Source organism: Branchiostoma belcheri, unplaced genomic scaffold (genome assembly GCF_001625305.1).
Source record: "Branchiostoma belcheri isolate BF01 breed outbred unplaced genomic scaffold, Haploidv18h27 scaffold111, whole genome shotgun sequence".
NCBI classification, from domain to species: domain Eukaryota; kingdom Metazoa; phylum Chordata; class Leptocardii; order Amphioxiformes; family Branchiostomatidae; genus Branchiostoma; species Branchiostoma belcheri.
This window is the reverse complement of record NW_017802503.1, coordinates 515,181-532,685: the sequence shown is the minus strand read 5'-3', so window position 1 is coordinate 532,685 and position 17,505 is coordinate 515,181. Positions and strand designations below refer to the sequence as shown.

General features: G+C 44.3%; 2 protein-coding genes across 4 annotated transcripts in view; one reads left to right on the top strand and one right to left on the bottom strand.

The window, feature by feature from the left end:
- The window catches only part of LOC109487489 (general transcription factor 3C polypeptide 1-like), a 28,729-nt gene extending 21,548 nt beyond the window's left edge, over nt 1-7,181 (top strand). The window contains 11 exon segments of the mRNA XM_019791480.1: nt 147-211; nt 681-888; nt 1,261-1,396; nt 1,825-2,010; nt 2,549-2,790; nt 3,104-3,184; nt 3,547-3,766; nt 4,378-4,621; nt 5,224-5,416; nt 6,587-6,677; nt 7,090-7,181. Coding sequence (XP_019647039.1) covers nt 147-211; nt 681-888; nt 1,261-1,396; nt 1,825-2,010; nt 2,549-2,790; nt 3,104-3,184; nt 3,547-3,766; nt 4,378-4,621; nt 5,224-5,416; nt 6,587-6,677; nt 7,090-7,181 — 1,758 coding nt within the window.
- A 1,497-nt stretch (nt 7,182-8,678) lies between these two features.
- LOC109487800 (selenide, water dikinase-like) lies at nt 8,679-17,505 on the bottom strand. Of its 3 annotated transcripts, none has more exons than XM_019791886.1 (9): nt 17,407-17,505; nt 17,025-17,269; nt 15,955-16,058; nt 13,146-13,295; nt 12,641-12,753; nt 11,757-11,847; nt 10,583-10,682; nt 9,814-10,026; nt 8,679-8,872 (listed from the first exon to the last, which is right to left on the bottom strand). In XM_019791886.1, the coding sequence occupies exons 3-9, from the start codon at nt 16,048-16,050 to the stop codon at nt 8,703-8,705; spliced, it is 933 nt and encodes a 310-aa protein (XP_019647445.1). In that variant the 5' UTR covers nt 16,051-16,058; nt 17,025-17,269; nt 17,407-17,505; the 3' UTR covers nt 8,679-8,702. The 3 variants fall into 3 exon arrangements, with proteins under 3 accessions (XP_019647445.1, XP_019647437.1, XP_019647454.1); XM_019791878.1 differs by having other exon boundaries at nt 17,439-17,489; XM_019791895.1 differs by lacking the exons at nt 17,025-17,269; nt 17,407-17,505 and adding an exon at nt 16,706-17,015.

Below are 17,505 nucleotides of genomic sequence, written 5' to 3'. Positions count from 1 at the left end.
TTTTGTGTATATAACTCCAATTCTCATTCTGAAGTGAGTGCTGAGTGCTATGCTTTGAAGCAGTATGTACCATTTTTAAATTCTTTGGTGAAACTTTTTTAATGAGAGTGACTCTTCACATGTCTGTGTGTTTCAATCCCACACAGATTGCACCTAAGTCCAAGGTCCGTGCTGTTCCCATGGCTGCAATAGGGTATAAGCTGTCAGCAATGTAAGTAAGACAACAATGGTATTTGTAATACTGACTTATAATATACAATGTAATAAAGATAATGTCAGCTGTAGTTACATCAAATGTTGCCACATTAATATGTAGTCAAAGTTATTAAATGTCTGCGGAGAACAGATGCAAGAACTTTTTGTAGTGTACCTGTTAATAGTGTCCTCACTATTTGTCTTACACATGCACTCACTCACTTGACGTACATGTATATCATAACTTGTGTCATTTTGCAATTGTCCTCCTCTCCACCTTTGCAGGCTGAATAAATAGTAGAAATTAACCCAAATAGAATGTTACTGGCCAAGGGAATTAGCAGGCCCTCTATGGCTGGCTAACTCCCCTGGGCGATTTCTACTATTCATTCAGCCTGCAAAGGAGTCTGGTGGAGACTGCAATTATCCCATGGACATGGAATTTGCAGTAAAATATTATCGTAACCACCTGTTTCCCCCTCTAGAGCGGAGCGCCCGTTCCAGCAGGCCATCCCCAGCAGTGTGTTTCCTGAGGCACACCAGCTGCTCACCAGACTCAAGCAGGACAGAGCCAGGGGGGCTGAGGACCAGGGGGCGCAGGGGGAGGGGGGTGAGCAGCAGGGGGTGGAGTTCCCCAGCGAGGGGGCGGGGGGACAGACCGCCTGTGTCTTCTCACTCCTTGCAACAAATCAGGTACAGGAAAAAATCCCTCTGAAAATCTTCTGAAAAAGGTAGTGCCGTTGCCTTTTTAAGGCTGTAGAGGCAGTGTGTTGGGGGGGTTGAAATCGTTATTTTACACATTTTCTTGCGCTAAAAGCCTACCTGGGGTAATAATGCCATTGCACCGCAAAAACGTGTTGGGAACTGCCGAAAAAAAACCGCTGTTTGTTTACATTCTTTTTAGGAGCCTCCTAAAAATAGAGCGGGTCTGGTACAACTTATTCGCCAGAGAAGTGAAATAGCGATGCTAATATGTTGAATGTTATTGAAAATGACAATCTAGATGAGAAAAATTCAATTATTTTGAATAATATCACTTTAAAACAACCTTTTTCTTGCTTGTAGCTGTCGTACACAGTGGACATCCCAGAGAACATTGTGGTGATTGACAGCTCCATGGAAACCCCTGCGAAGGAAGCCAGGAAGAACACCAACAAGGAAGGATCGGATTCCGAAGGGGACACGGAAAATTCCAACACAGGTACTTAGGGTTTCCCAGCCTCATATCATATGCAGGAGCCCTTTGCTATATGAATCCTGGTCAAAAGGACTTCTGTATCTGTATAACCGCCCTTCGGTGTAACACACCAGCTTTGCAGGCATGCAGCACGGCGGCAGCTAGCTATATCACACCGAACGACCTTTACACAGTCATGTTATTGCAGGAGTTGTTAGAAGCTTTGCTTGATGGCAACGAGTTCCCCTGTATGATAGTTCATATTGTAGCATAGTGTAGGCTTCTCAATTTTGAATGAGTAAGTCAAATATTGAGAGCTTCAAAGTAGTTTCCATAATGTTACTACTCACATTGACATGATAGGATACTAAGTACATTTATTTTTGAATTCGAATATTCTTCAATCTAATCAACTGATCATGGTATTTCTTGGTATACTTCACATTGCTCAGGTGCTGTAAGTCTCCCTCTTGCAACTCGGTCGTCGCGGACCAAGGTCCTAGCGGCTCGGAGCGGTACTGCACCTGCGATTCTCAGCCTGCGCAACCTGGAACCAACGGACAACATCGTCATTAACTCCTGTACCATCAACATGAGGCTGCCGCGCAGACTGTTCCACAGGGAGGAGCACAGAAACAGTACGGAACTTTTTTTTTTCTATCATGTGCTAATGTAAACAATAGCCTGGATTGTGACACTCCTGGCTAATCATTGGTTTACAGCAAAGTTGCAAAGTTCTAGCTACATGCAGAAGTCCTGGTGGTGGAAAGAAGATGCCGGTGTACTCTTGTTTTAAATGACTGGAGGTTGTTGTCAGTGATCAGGCCGACCACGTTGTCTGGAAGACTGTTCCAGATATGAACTGCATTATGTATGAAAGTTCTGCCAATGGCGTGAGTTCTAGAGACCGGCACAGTGAGGGATGTTTTGCAGTAGAGAGACTCCTGCGGGTTGTGCGTCTGATTGTGTATGGTTGGGGAAGCAACTTTTTCAGGTCTGGTGGGCATGTGGACATGTTCATTTTGTAGATCAGGGAAACAGCGGCCACCCAGCCCACCTGAAGTCTGTGAAGTAGTCAAACAGTTTTTAAAAGGGACTTTTGATTACAAAAGCTGCAATTCAGCACTGGTGCTGCGAAGGTGTTTATTTTTTTAATAAACCATTCTCTCTCTCTAGCTCACAATGAAGACCATCTCCAAGACAGCAGCCCTGCTCCCATGTCCCTGCCCAACTTCCTTCTGACCGACCCTTCAGCGAGTGGCCAGGACCCTGCCAACAACGCGCTGCCCTGGCCAGAGTTTGTCTCCCTCTGCAGACAGGACTTCCAGTACTCAGAGCCGGATGTACAGAGGCTCAGGGACATCTACGACTACATCGAGTCTGGAGAGGGACTGGGGGTTCGCCTCCTAGACGTACAGGTGAAGATTTCTAACTGCTTTGCCTTAAGCTTTGAAGTTTAATGTAAATCTTTATCTGTAACACACCAGCTTCTGTACCTGTATAGCCGGTATAACCGCCCTTCGGCCTAACACACCAGCTTCTGTACCTGTATAGCCGGTATAACCGCCCTTCGGCCTAACACACCAGTCTCTGTATCTGTATAGCCGGTATAACTGCCCTTCAGTGTAACACACCAGCAATTAATGTCTATATGGCATCCATATACATGTATTAAGTCCATTTTAAACATTTTGTATAATCTGGACAATGTTCTTTGTTCTGTCTGTGCAGTCCATGTTTCAGAATGCAGTGCAAGAAGGTTCCAAGCTCCGTACAGATGACCATATCCATATGCTGCTCAGATTTGAAATGGTAAGACTATGCAAGGAACTTTTCTTCTGTTGATGTACTGGTGTGAGGCAACAGTGATAATATGTTTACCGTTTCCTCTTCTTCCATTCCGTACACTGACCTCTGACCTGGCCAATGACCTGATTTGTTGACGTCTCTCACCTTGGTAACTGGTGTTGGGTTGCATCATGTTGCAATTTTATAGCAGGAGGGATTTAGACTCCTGTCTTACCATATATATAGGAGTTTGTTTGAGTTACAAATTAACAGAGGAGACCATATACAAAGATAAGCATTATGCATTTGCTTTATAAATGTTACCTTTCTAGTCTTACATTGAGGTTGAATAAATTCCCTGAAATGAATTTGATTCCATTTTGTAGTGCATAGAAGTTGGGATCCACGAGCCGCGACTGGTGACCGCCGAGCATTGTGGGCCGTGGTTCATGCACTCGTCACGGTTGGCAACCATGGCAACCAGCCCGCAGACGGACGCGACGTCGCGACCGGGAACCTCGAGGGACGTGGTGGACACAGTTCTGCATGTTACACACACACCGCAGTCAGCTAGAGCAACATCACATACTGGGGAGCCTTCTGAAGGTACAAATAATGTTAAAATGGTTTATTGAGAATAAAAAAACTGGCAGCCTTACATACATTTTGTAGGCTGAATTGTGGTTCTTTAACAATTCAATATCATCTAAGACTCATAGTGACAACATAATAGAAAATTCTTATCACATGGATTATAACAGACGGAAGGCGGGTACAATCAGTCAATATAAAATTCCAGACATTTTAAAATCAATTGGTGATTATATTCTAAAATGTTTTGCTCATAAATAACAAAATTGATATTTTGTATACTTGTACAAATATTAACATGTCATTATTCAACAATCATACGCAGAAGGGAAATTGAAAAATGTTGAGGAAGAGCTCGCCCATACCGTTCATGCGTCAGCTACTCAATAACTATGGACTGAAACCCTGACTGCTGTCTCATTAGTACAGAGATTTGTATCAAATGTAGTCCTGAAAAATTATATTGTCTAAAACCTTTATTTTTATTGGTCTGTTAATTTTGCACTTATTGTTTAATATGTCAATGTTTTGGTTTACTTGTAATTGTAACTGTAATTGTAAATTGGTTTACAATTCAGTTTCTAACTGCAAAAAAAAAACAATCAAACCATCTTGAATCTTGAAAGGAGACGGACAGAGAAAACCAGACCAACCACCGCAAGAAGACTCCACCAACAAGTCCCTTCCAGACACTGAAGATGCAGATATGACCAAGGATGCAGACGTCTCGCCTGCTGAGAAAGATGGCAAAGAAGGAAGTACAGAAGAAAGGAAGTTAAGACCCCGTGTGGCCAAGACACCGACTCCAGGGAGGAGGAGGGACAGATCAGATTCAGAACTACACGTCCAGATGCAGGCATCCAAATATGGGTAAAGCATCATACAATGTATTTGGACAATAGTGTTTGTTTGTTTGGGATCTCCATTTGTGTGAATTTCATACTACTGTTCTTGGCCTCCGAAGTGAATCATCAGACAGTAGTATTTGGACCATCGCACGCTGGGGCATGCCCCCACTCTTTTTCGAAAGGTGTGGTGGGTTCTTTTACGTGTGTGGGGTGTGGCTCTCCCCAAACACAGGACCTTGCCACATGTGATAACTTAAGATGATTGTGATGTTATTTTAAAGGCACAGGTACAGATGTAAGTCCAATTTGAGGGCAGTAGTTGTGTGTGATCTTTTGGCCACTTGACCTATACCTTACAGTGTTGCATCAAAATGTAACTTCATGTTGCACCGTGTACATTGTTACTAAAGCGTGTCTGCTATCAGTTTTTGAACATCTCAATTCTTGGTTGATAATTCTGGATTGATAACTGTGGATATTTGAAGGCATGACTGTTTCTTGTTATTTTCCGGGCTGGTATCAGATACTAAGTTCTTTATAAGTCCACCAGTTTATAAGTCATTTTGTACATCATGCATAGTCTAGATAATCTTGTAAGGCATGCTCCCCTATTCCTGCTTACAGTGTGTACGAGCCTGTAGCGTTCCTGAGCCGGCCGTGGCGTGCTGTGGACGGGTCCGTGAACGGGAGAGTACTGCAGAACATGCTGCAGGGCCTGCTGCTGCTGATCCTGCAGAAACCTGGGATCTCGCAGGCTGCGGTGCTGCGGCAGATCCACACTGTCATGCCTGGGATGGCGGCACTGCAGCTACTGCAGGTGAGGAAATACTGTAGGCTGGTTATCAGGCCTCTCAAAGGCTGCGGTGCTGCAGCAGATCCACACTGTCATGCCTGGGATGGCGGCACTGCAGCTACTGCAGGTAAGGAAATACTGGTAGCCTGGTTATCCAGGCTCCTACAGTTGCAGAAATACTGGTAGCCTGGTTATCAGGCAGCTCACAGGCTGTGGTGCTGCGGCAGATCCACACTGTCATGCCTGGGATGGCTGCACTGCAGCTGCTGCAGGTGAGGAAATACTGGTAGCCTGGTTATCAGACTCCTACAGCTGCACCGCAGGTACTGCAGGTAAGGAAATACTGATAGCCTGGTAATCAGGCTGCACTGCAGCTGCTGCAGGTGAGGAAATACTGTTAGCCTGGTTATCAGACTCCTACAGCTGCACTGCAGCTACTGCAGATGAGAAAATACTGGTAGCCTGGTTATCAGGCTCCTACTGCAGCTACTGCAGGTGAGAAAATACTGGTAGCCTAGTTATCAGGCTGTGCTGCAGCTACTACAGGTGAGAAAATACTGGTAGCCTAGTTATCAGGCTCCTACTGCAGCTACTGCAGGTGAGAAAATACTGGTAGCCTGGTTATCAGGCTCCTACTGCAGCTACTGCAGGTGAGAAAATACTGATAGCCTGGTTATCAGGCTGTGCTGCAGCTACTACAGGTGAGGAAATACTGGTACTGTTAGCCTGGTTATCAGGCATCTCACAGGCTGCCGTGCTGCGGTAGATCCACACTGTCATGCCTGGGATGGCGGCACTGCAGCTGCTGCAGGTGAGGAAATAACAGCATGTCTGCAGAACATACTGCACCTGCGCCTAATTTTTGACGGTTTTCATTGGATGTTTGGTCTACATTGGATTAGAATTCTGCCTGTTGCAGACGATATCTTTTCCGACATCTCATACATTGTATATGTGAATATGACCTTATATGAGTTTTTATGAGGCGTTCTGCCCAAGTGCTATGCACAATACATTACGGGTTTCGCCCAGGTGCAGTACGTTATGCCACAGTGCTGGAAATAGCCCATGGAACAGGCCCCTACATGTTTTGTCCATTTTTTTTTTCTGAACACTGTAAATCAGATGTAAATGAAAATGAATTAGTCATGTTTAGACACAGTTGTATGGTGAGAATGTCTTGTTGTTTTCCAGATGCTGGAGTCCATGGGCTGTATCACTGCCAGACACATCAGGACGGCTCCCAAGGCCAAGCTCTTCTCAGAACCCGTCTCACTGGTAGAAGGTATGTAAACCCACTTATTCACTATATTTTAATGTTCACTCGGCCACACTGAATTAATTTTATGAATGACATCCTCTGAAGTCCCCCAAAGCAGTGCAGGAGGGCAAATAAAAAAAATTACAGCCCCCCAAAATTGCTGCTTAACCACAGGAATACATACAAAGCTGGTATTGTGAATTTGTGGTTACTGTAGTACATAGCGACTTATACGACAAGCCAGCACTGTACATCAAGTTCGAGTTCCGTGCCATCCTTCCTAACCGCCGTCTCTCTATAGTAGCTAGCTATCATGGACTACAGAGGATGGCACCCAGGCCAGAACCTGTATTTTAATTAACAATTGTCAATTATCAAGTTGCACTAATCTTCACCATCCACGTTTTTACAGTTTATGTTTTCACTTCATCTGCAGGCATAGGAGACAAGGCTGAGGTTTACTATGAGCCTACAGCTGACGCCATCCTCAGGCTGATCGAGAGCATCCCGCCACAGGACCACGAATAGAGGACATACTGTTGAGTTAAAACTTTTGATCAAACACAAAGTTCTCTCACCTACAGCTTTCACCAGTCGCTCTGGTCTTCCTCAGTAGACTGACCCAGTCTGGTCGAAAGCTCTAGGTGAGAGAACTTTTGTGTTGGATCAAAAGTTTTAACTCTTAACATCTAACTACCAACACAGATGGACTTCATGATAGTAGATGACACACCATGTTGAAGACCTGGTTACACACTCAGTAGCTTGTAAATAAACTTCTCTATTTTGTACATGCGTACTTGTGGTCTGTATTCAGACTGTATTTTACTGTATTTCTTTTCATTAATCTATTTTGAGATCCTCCAGAACACTTCAATGTCTGAAGAGGAAAATAGTAAGGAAGAAAATAAAAAGTCAGGTGTTCAAAAGTCTTTCTTTTATTGTCGGTTCGTTAGTAACTGGACAATTACACGTACGTATAACATCTAAAAGTGGTGGAACGAATTACAGCTTATACAAGTACATACAGTAGTACCAGAGCGATTGTGGCCATATTGTGTTGAACAGCCTGTCTGCCCCACTGTCTATTGCATCATCCACCAACCCCCTCCACTGTTAGGTGGTTCTAGAGGCCGGTTTCATTAAAATAGTCAGCAGGGGGGACAGGAATGTCCAACGACCTCATGTTTCTGTGTCCAAGCTGTTCCTATTGGGGCTGCTCATCCCCAAGCAAGAAACAGCTATGGTGAAGATACAGTAGTCTGCATGGCGACTGCGTTACGTGCAGTGGTATACGTTTTCTCTACTCCTGCTACTACTACTACTACAATTGTAGTAAAACATACATGACTGTGTTACTAGGAAAACTTGGTTACTTACAACTTCTAACAGACACCTAGCTCTTACATGGGCATACAACCTTCAGTAATTTTATGGAATGCCTAGCTCTGTATGCATGCGTGCCATGCGAGGGTAGGTTGCACATTTAGCCAGTATCACGAGTCTTATAACAGAAGTGAGCCTAACATCGATCCTTCTATCTGTACTACTAAAAAGGTGCACTGTGGTACAGCAACATGTAAAATTAAGTACACCTGAGGCTGAGCTCCTACAAAAATAGACTGCTGATCACTGGCAGACTTTCCTCACGCTAACCGGTATCTTTCCTCCCCTTAACAATTCTTTCCTCCCATGATCATAGCTTAGTAGTAGTCTCCACCAGACTCCTTTGCAGGCTGAATAAATAGTAGAAATCGGCTAAGGGGGACATCATTGGCCAGAGGAGTTGGCCGGCCATAGAGGGTCCAGCTTTCCATGCAGGCCAATGATGTCCCCCTTAGCCGATTTCTACTATTTATTCAGCCTGCAAAGGAGTCTGGTGGAGGCTAACCATAGCTCCCTTTTCCTTGCTTACGCGGATAAAACTAGTACAAAGTCTACGCTATCTTTGGGGTGACTTCGATGACTCTAGTTTTCCTCCTCTTACAAGTTCTTTCCTCCCATGATCATAGCTCCCTTTCCTTGCTTACGTGGATAAAACTACAGACTCTACGCTATCTTTGGGGTGACTTCGATGACTCTAGGTTTGTCGATGATTCGAGCCTTCCGGTTGCCCTTCTCCACGATGCCGATGATCCAGGACTGTAGCTTGTCTTCTCCCTCGATGTCTTTGCAGAACGACGCGGCCTGCTCACGGGGAAGGCAGATCAACAATCCTCCTGGGGGAAGAGACATGGTGGTCTATTAGTAATAGTATCAACACATTATACCCGATATCTATCACTGTACGGTATATAGTAAAGTGGATTCATTCTTCAAGCTAAGTCACATCTAGGCTAGCACATTTCAGTTCCTCAGTAAGACATCTGGAGCCACATACTGTAGTTTACAACATAAATTCAGCCTGGGAGGCTGTGACTGTACTGTATCACTGTACTGTTTGTCAGGTAAGTACATTGTAGCAGCATCTGCTTATGTTACAGGTGTAGCAGGCCAAAATGTACCCCAGTATATTCTGGCAAGGGGTATATTCTGGCCTGCTACACCTCCTGAACATCAAGCACTTCTTGACTTTTATAAGCAAAAACCAGGGCCAGGGGAAATTTTGAAAAATGTGTGTGAAAGCATTCAATCAAATTGCAATGAATAGTACCTCAGACAATTGGGTGTGGTGAGAGTTCTCATTCAACCAACTGATCAGTGTGGTGCATGAGTGTCATCACAGGTACTGGCAATTTATCCAAACCAGTATGAACATGACTATTTTCTGAGAGGGGTGAAAGAGGCTACTAGTATTTAGATTAGGGCCCATCACCCTTCACTCAACTGCGACAGGGGCCAACATGGTCTAAAAGATGTCTTTGATCCAGTGTTGACGTCACACTTCAGAGAAGCCAGTGACAAGTCTCACTGGATCAGTCTACTGAGGAAGACCAGAGTGACTGGTCGAAAGCTCTAGATGAGAGAATTTCTTTGTGTTGGGTCTAAAGTTTTAACAGTAAGAACATGTACATGTCCCCACCTGATGTTTCGGCAGAGTACCCCTGTAGAAGCTAGAACATGTCAGGGCTCTCACAAGGATTTTATCAGTGTAGGGGCCAGGTACAGAAGATTCACTCAAATCGCCTAGTGAGAACTATGCATGAACATCTACACTCACCTGATGTTTCGGCAGAGTACCCCTGTAGAAGCTGGAACATGTTCCCACAGGCCTTGGCGACGGCTGCCATCTTGGCGATGACGGGGAGGTTGTGGATGGTGAAGGAGACCTCGTTCTTCTGGTGCTGAACCAGGTTCTTGGCGTGACCCAGCAGCCCGAATCCCGTGATGTCCGTCGCGCCGTGTGCGTTGTACTTGTGCATCAGTTTCGCAGCTGTGGAATGGGAAGGGTAGATAATGTCACACATGTCTCGAAGATTCTGGTGTTTCTTTAAGTTTTAGCCTCCTGTGCAGGCTACCGGGCAGGTGGGAGTTTTGATACTGCGTTGTGTAGAATTTTTAATGCGTTCTTTTGCCGGCAAAAGAATGTGCCTGCACAGGAGGCTACTAGTAGGTGTTTTTCTTGACAGTATCATACATCTACAAAGTCCCATCAGGCTCATTAAATCAGTTTTACCTCCACTGGTTTGTCAGGAAGGAAACTCTCATCATCTGGGACAAAGCTAGAGCTGGCACATTTGGTGTGAAGGTTTCTAGAAGTGTGATGTGTATTACAGCAGGACCTGAACAGGCCAATCATTTGTAACTTAAAAACAAAGCTAGCTGTTTTGATTGTGGTGAGTTGCCATTTTTAAGAAAGTCTTAAAGTGGTATCAACTAGTGTTTTAGTTTGGTGTTTCATGTACAGGTACCAGGTGATGTTTGGGTGACCCGGTCCATACCCGGAACTAACAGTTTTACAATGCATGTTACACAGCCCTGTCTCTCACCTGTCCTGTTGAGCCTGGACATGAGGAACATGGCCTCCTGGTACGCTCTCTCCACGTCCTCTTCTGACACAACCAGACGAATCCGGTTCCACCTCTCAGGCTGGAAAGTACGAAATATTCTCTTTAGATTTCTTTTCCCTCTTGAAACTAAACCTGGTACTTCAGTGAAGGTTAGACATCCAGGTACTCAAGCAACTGGACATGATTTTGGAAATGTTCAGACATTTCAGGTAGCATCCACTACCTTTCGTCAGTGACACTAGAGACTGCAGGAGAAGCCCTACAGTCTCTAGTGTTACTGACGAAAGCTATTGGATCCTATCTGAAACGTCTGACCGTTTCCAAAATCATATCCACTTCCCTGAGTAACCTTTTTTTTTTGCGTAAACCTGGTACTGCTGACTCAAAAACCAATAGATGTACCTCAGATTCTGTGGTGTGGTGTTGGAGTTCTTCAACCAACCGTTCAGTGTGGTGCATGAGTATCATCATAGGTACAACAACAACATACAAGACTGGTATGTTACGCCTTGCCAGTTTTACGGTACAAAGGAGCCTGTTTTGACCACATCCTTGTCTCAGACACCGTACCTGCATGTAGGGGTCATCCACTAGCGGGTAGAAGAAGTCTGTTGTCTTTACCTGGGAGAGTCCTGAAAACATTCAGCAAAACCAGACACTTTGTGAGGCATAACCTCAGGCTATTGCTACCTTAAGTCTGCATTATTTTGCTTATAGGAGTGTCCTTGGCATGAAAGGGTAAAACGTGTATAGTGCTGCATACCGGTTCACTGGACTTGGATCCGGACTTGTAAGAATGTTAAGGTTCAAGTCCAAAAAAAACTAAAAGTCAAGAACCAAGTCCGGTAAAAGATCATTTCACATACCCTTTTTCTTTCCAAACCACCTAAAACCTTCCGTAGATTGTAAAATCTTTGCTGCAAAAGGAAGAAAACATTGCCATCGGGCATCGTCAAGTACCGGCCTCCATGTTATGTGGCCAAAGTTTCACCCAGACAACATTGCAAGGTTGGCAACTTGCAATTTTGTATATGCCATGGGTTCAGGTCCGGACTTACAAGTCCGGAACTGAACCTAAACCTCTGGACTTTAATCCGGACCTGAACCTGAAGTTGGGTTTAGGTATGCATCACTACATGTGTACAACACGTACCTCGTCCAACCACTGGTGAGCGTTGACTGCCACCTGCGTGCCGAGAGGTTTGGTCAGCACAAGCACGTCACCGACGACAGCGTTACCCGGCCTGGGCACAAGAGCAAACAACAACAATCAGTTGCTCAAATGCTCCAATGCTCAAAAATCCATGTGAATAAAATAAAAATAAATAAAAAAACAACAATCAGTCTTTACCTTACATTAACTAGGAAACATGCACATACATTTGTATAAACTTTCATTTTCCTAACACATCCTAGCCTGAGTGTCAGCCATGTTAGCATTTGTCCGCTCCTCACGAGCCTGGAAGCAAATCTTGGGAGCGGACATACGCTAAAAAGGCTGACATTCAGGCTAAACACATCCCATCAGGCTCATTAAATCAGCTGAACCTCCACCTGTTTGTCAGGGAAAAAACTCTCATCATATGGGACGGATGTGCTCACTGTTGACCAGTTACAGTGTAGGTTTTTCCCCCAGTCCTTAATTTCTTCGTCAGATGATCTAAGCAAACCCATACGTAGTAAGTCTGAAAAGTTTCTTGGTTTAACCTCAGGAGCAGAGGCACTTTTAAATTGATTTTACTTGAAGTGTAATTAATTTTTTGTTGTACTAACTCTGACTATCAAGATCAGAGATTGCAAAAGTTTGTTTCTCTTATTTAATCTTCAAGCAGATTCCTTTCGGTGGCAAGACAGTATCCATTAGCCAGAGGAGTTTGTATGGCCACCAATGGTTTGTATGGCCATACTCCTCTGGCCGATGGACACTGCCTTGCCACCATATGATCTGCTTGGAGATTATCTCTCATTAGCAACAAGATTCCGTCAAAACATGCAGAGCAAAGCTCTATCAGAGTCCATGTAGGTCTCAGGACTTACTCGATGAATTCGTTGGGTGGACAGACGGTTGTGGCCACCCCGCCTATAGTGAGCCACGGGTTGAGAACAGTCTGGCCTCCCTGGACCATGGTGCCGGCTTCTTCTGCTAGATCCTGCAGTTCATAAACATTTATATTGAAGTATTAGTCATGGCTGATCAGGAGCATAAGTTAAATATACTTTTAAAAAATGTCCTTTTTTCCTCAGACAATTGGGTGTGGTGAGAGTTCTCATTCAACCAACTGATCAGTGTGGTGCATGAGTGTCATCATAGGTACTGACATGAAGTAAAATCTAGATCTTTCAGTGGCCGCAAAAGACAGTGTCAAACTGGCCAGGCTGTAACCATTAGCCAGACAGTATCGGTGGCTACAGAAGTCATCATCGGAATCGATGGACTACCAGGGATAGGTGGCTAATGGACTCTCCTCTTGCCAATGGATACTGCCTTGCCACTGTAGGATCTGCGTGGAGATTACCAGAAATGGGCAGCTAAGAACCTGACCTTGAATCCGTTGATGATGAAGGGCACGACGGTGTCCCTCTCTTTATCCGACATCTCGTTGCTGACACCGAGAAGCATCAGCATGTTGTCACACGTCTTCACTCCCATGGCATACAGGTCACTCAGCACATTCGCACACGCTATCTTACCCTGCAACATTTCAATATCAACATTAGGAAGGCTGTGTCCAGTTTGAACTTGGATCCTTTCTTGGAGTTTCCAGACTTTTCTTCCATTTATCTAACATTAATTATTTTCCACCATGTTTAGCCAAGATAACCCACAGGCGCTAGGCCACCGAGTTTTTGTTGAAAACTATGTTGTTTTGTAAACCATTAAAAACTATTTTACAACTTGATTGTTTTGCATATGTTATAACATACACTACGTACTCACTCAGTCCGTTGCAATCACAATACATAAGGAATGAACATGATCCGTTGAGTCATACACTCTGACAAACACCGTGAGCTCGGTCCGTTGAAAGATTCACGAGAATCATACACTGAACACAAACACCGTGAACTCGGTCCGTTGAAAGATTCACGAGAATCATACACTGAACACATACACCGTGAACTCGGCCCGTTGAAAGATTCCCGAGAATCATACACTCAACACACACTGTGAACTCGGTCTACAACCTGACGAGGATTCCAAAGAACCATACGAACATTTACCGAAGATTGCCGAGAGCCGAACGGCGACTTCCGAACGCTTTAGCTTGGTTAGGTACTAAGTACTAGTATACACTAGGTGCGAAATGCCATTTCAAAACATCCTATTTTCTGCAAAATGCCACAAGGAAAATAAAAGTCTTGATACTATCTATACTTTAGGGGTAACTATGTAGCCATGTAAACTTTCTTGGGTTACTATACCATATTTTAAAGAAGATATTAAGCATTTTGTAAAGTCCGATTTCCGGCGAACTGCGTTACCAGCAGTAAGACAATGACATCACCGCTAGCCAATGAGATGCACGGTAGGCGCCCACATTTCCCGCGCGGTTCTAAAATGGAGACGGCCAGAAAGGCTACATCATACGACATTCTATGTGTAAATGTACTGCCAGGCTGCTCAAAACACGTCCACAAACCCCACCGACGTGTTTTTAGTTCTACATGTGTCTCCCAGGCACGAGATTTGGAAAGTGTAGTTGTGCCCAATATCTCTAGATGTACGATATCGTTGTCCTCTGAGTCTGGGGAGGCAGGGACCGAACGTGATTCTAAGTCACATTTTTGCTGCCACCCCAGTTGGTAACGCAGTTCACGGGTAGGTGTTTCCTACCCTGTCATCTTTTTGAAGTTATCACCATCGCTAGCGCTAGCCCCGGCTTGGGGTTCTATCGAGTCGAGCAGCGGTTTTGCGAACGCGTTCGAATAACTGCGAAACCAGTTCTACTCCCGTCGGCCTTTGCGCCATCTATCTCTATCAGAACGCCGATTCGGAAGTAACAGCTAATAAGTAATGAGTGTGCTTTTTATTGTGTGATTCAGCCGACCAAGTACCCAGTATGTGTTATATATGTTGGGCATGGAGAATTCTCGGGAATCTTTGAACGGACTGTGTTCACGGTGTTGTGTGTTGAGTGTATGATTCTCGGGAATCTTTCAAACTCAACCATTGACGGACCGAGCTGACGGTGAAGTGTTGAGTGTATGATTCTCGGGAATCTTTCAACGGACCGACCTCAAGGTGTTATGTGTTCAGGGTATGATTCTCGGGGATCTTGTACGGAGTGCACTGCACAGTGAACTTGTTGTTCAGTTACCTAAGTATATATTTGAATAAAGTAACAACGATCTCAACAAAAACTCGGTGGCCTATCGCCCATGGATAACCCAGCTCAGTATAATGTAACCACCGCTTTACAGTAGGGCCCTGGATCACATATAACATCAGTTTAGACAAAGAATCACAGGACAAATAGCAACATATTGGAAGACTGTACAGCTTGAATTTGAATATTTTCTAATGATAATCATACAAAATTATATATACATAATATCTATGCTGTTGTGTAGCCAATAGGGGGATAAAAATAACCACATTTTGAGATTGAGAGCACAGTTTTCTGCTTGAAACCGTAAGGAAAGATGTCTTTGGTTTCACTTTCAGTTTCCTTGTACATGTACCTCAGATTCTGTGGTGTGGTGTTAGGGTTCTTCAACCAACCGTTCAGTGTGGTGCATGAGTATCATCATAGGTACAACAGCCCAAACCTTTAAGTTTAAGTCTGGTCGCCTAGGAAAAAAATGTTGTGTTTCCTGTTTCAGTCCTGAAAACAAATAAGGTTGGGACTCGGTAGGTAGGCATTATCTTTTTTTCTTTCGTTTTTTTTTTAGATCCAACTTCAGTTTAACAAAGTAAACCTGTTACACGAGAACACTTTTTATTTTCAATGTCAATGTTGGAAATTGCACAATGTTTTCTTGGGTTGGTCGGGAAACTGGAAACACATTTTGTTTTTCCTAGGCCTTAACATACAAGACTGGTATGTTACGCCTTGCGGGTACCAACAAAGGAGCATGTGTTGACCACACCCTTGTCTCAGACACTGTACCTGCATGTGACCCTAGCATGTATAGATCACATTATATAAAAACTGGAAGTTCTGCTGGAGTACCATAACAAGATGCCAGGGGCCCCAAAATCTAATCATTTTTAGGTCTCACTAAGACCTACCCACCTACCAAATATCAAGATAATCCACCAAAGCCTTCTTAAGTATCGTGTTTACAAACACACAAACACACAGACGCCCCTGAAAACATAACCTTCTTGGCAAAGGTAACAAACAAACCTGCATGTAGGGGTCATCCACTAGGGGGTAGAAGAAGTCTGTTGTTTGCACCAGGGAGAGTCCACCGTGGCGTAGGGGGATCACACAGCTGTCCATGCCGATCCCTAGCGACAGGAGATGGAACTGCAGCGGTTAGCTCACAAAAAAAAACTGAAACCAGCTTCTCTATACAATAACAAGTACATGTATTTTGTAAATACTACAGGGCTAGAAATACTGGGTGCATGTGCACCCTCATTTGGAGCTGTGCACCCAATTTTTTTGTGAGTGCACCCAAATATTTTCGTAGGTTTACATATGTTAAATGTATAGTAGTATACAGCAGATTCTTAATATCTAAGGGTAAAAAAAATTACAAAATCAATTTTAGTGCATGATTAAGAAATGAAACATAATTAGTTTTTGCTGACCTTCTACTAACATGTATATGGTGCACCTAGCCGCGGTGACTGTTGCAGGGCTTCTCTTGCTTGCAGTCTTTTACATTAGCCCTAACGTAAAAGACTGCAAGCAAGAGAAGCCCTGCAACAGTCGCCGCGGCTATGGTGCACCCAATTTTTTAGGTGCACCTGTTCCCCAAAATGAATTTCAAGCCCTGATACTTGTACTTCCATAATTTTTGGAGCTTACCCTCCCTCTACCATACTAGTCTACAAATTGTTGAACATATGTACAGTTTTCCATCAAGATACATTTATACCATTCTAGATCATATTTTTCGAAAAATTATAAACATGCCCATTGTATTTACCTTGGGGAGGGGGGCAAGCCATAGAGCTATACCCCTTTCGACTAGATTTTGGATTTACATTTCCTACGATCTCCCTAGCTGGCGCCAAGCTATACACTGCAAAAACCTGATACCCATAACTTATAAGATGTCCTGATCAACAAAGGATATATTCCTATGGACGGAGTATCTTTCACAGCCGTTTTGGAAACATGGAGATGCGCGGGTTGTCCAACGATTTTCTGGTGGAAGTAAAAACAACACGGCTCACGCGCCCCCTCTAGCGAAACGCGTAGACACTGCGCTAAGCGAGACCACAAGCGAAGGGGAAATTTCCCACCTATCGGAGCGAAATGAGGCGGCAAAAACTGCCCCTGCTCCTCTGGGATCGTCTGATTTTGCAGCCCCTCCAAGAGGTTGAGCAGAACCTCCTGGGGGACCTTGCAAGATCATCCCTTCAAGTCTGCAAAGCGAGTGAGGCGGAAATTCTTCCCCAATCCGAGGGCCACGGGATCGAAGACCCTTCCAGGCCGCACTGCCTGCTGGACTACCACTTGCTCTGGGGCAGCCATGTTTCCCAACTCCCTGCCAGACAAAAAGAGACACAAAATAAATCAACAAATCGCGCGCAAAAATTGCGAGAATGCGACCAAAGCAGTCTTTAGGAGCGATGGAAATAATCTAGAGTGAAAAGCGCCGATGTAAAGTTGAATTTGTCCAACATTTCGGTAGAAAGATGGCTCGATGTGGACACCTTCGTCTGGGGTGGCGATGAGAGCACGCCAGCGAGGACTCACGTGTACTCATCTGCATAGAGCTAC

Bases quoted from the DNA above. Each gene is read 5' to 3' on its own strand.
- LOC109487800 (XM_019791895.1), bottom strand. From the start codon at position 16,727: ATGGCTTGCCCCCCTCCCCAAG. The intron at 11,848-12,640 runs GTAAGTCCTGAG...TCTTGTGCCCAG, and splicing joins CCACCCAACGAATTCATCGA to GCCGGGTAACGCTGTCGTCG. The intron at 10,683-11,756 runs GTACGTGTTGTA...CGTACTTTCCAG, and splicing joins CTCACCAGTGGTTGGACGAG to CCTGAGAGGTGGAACCGGAT.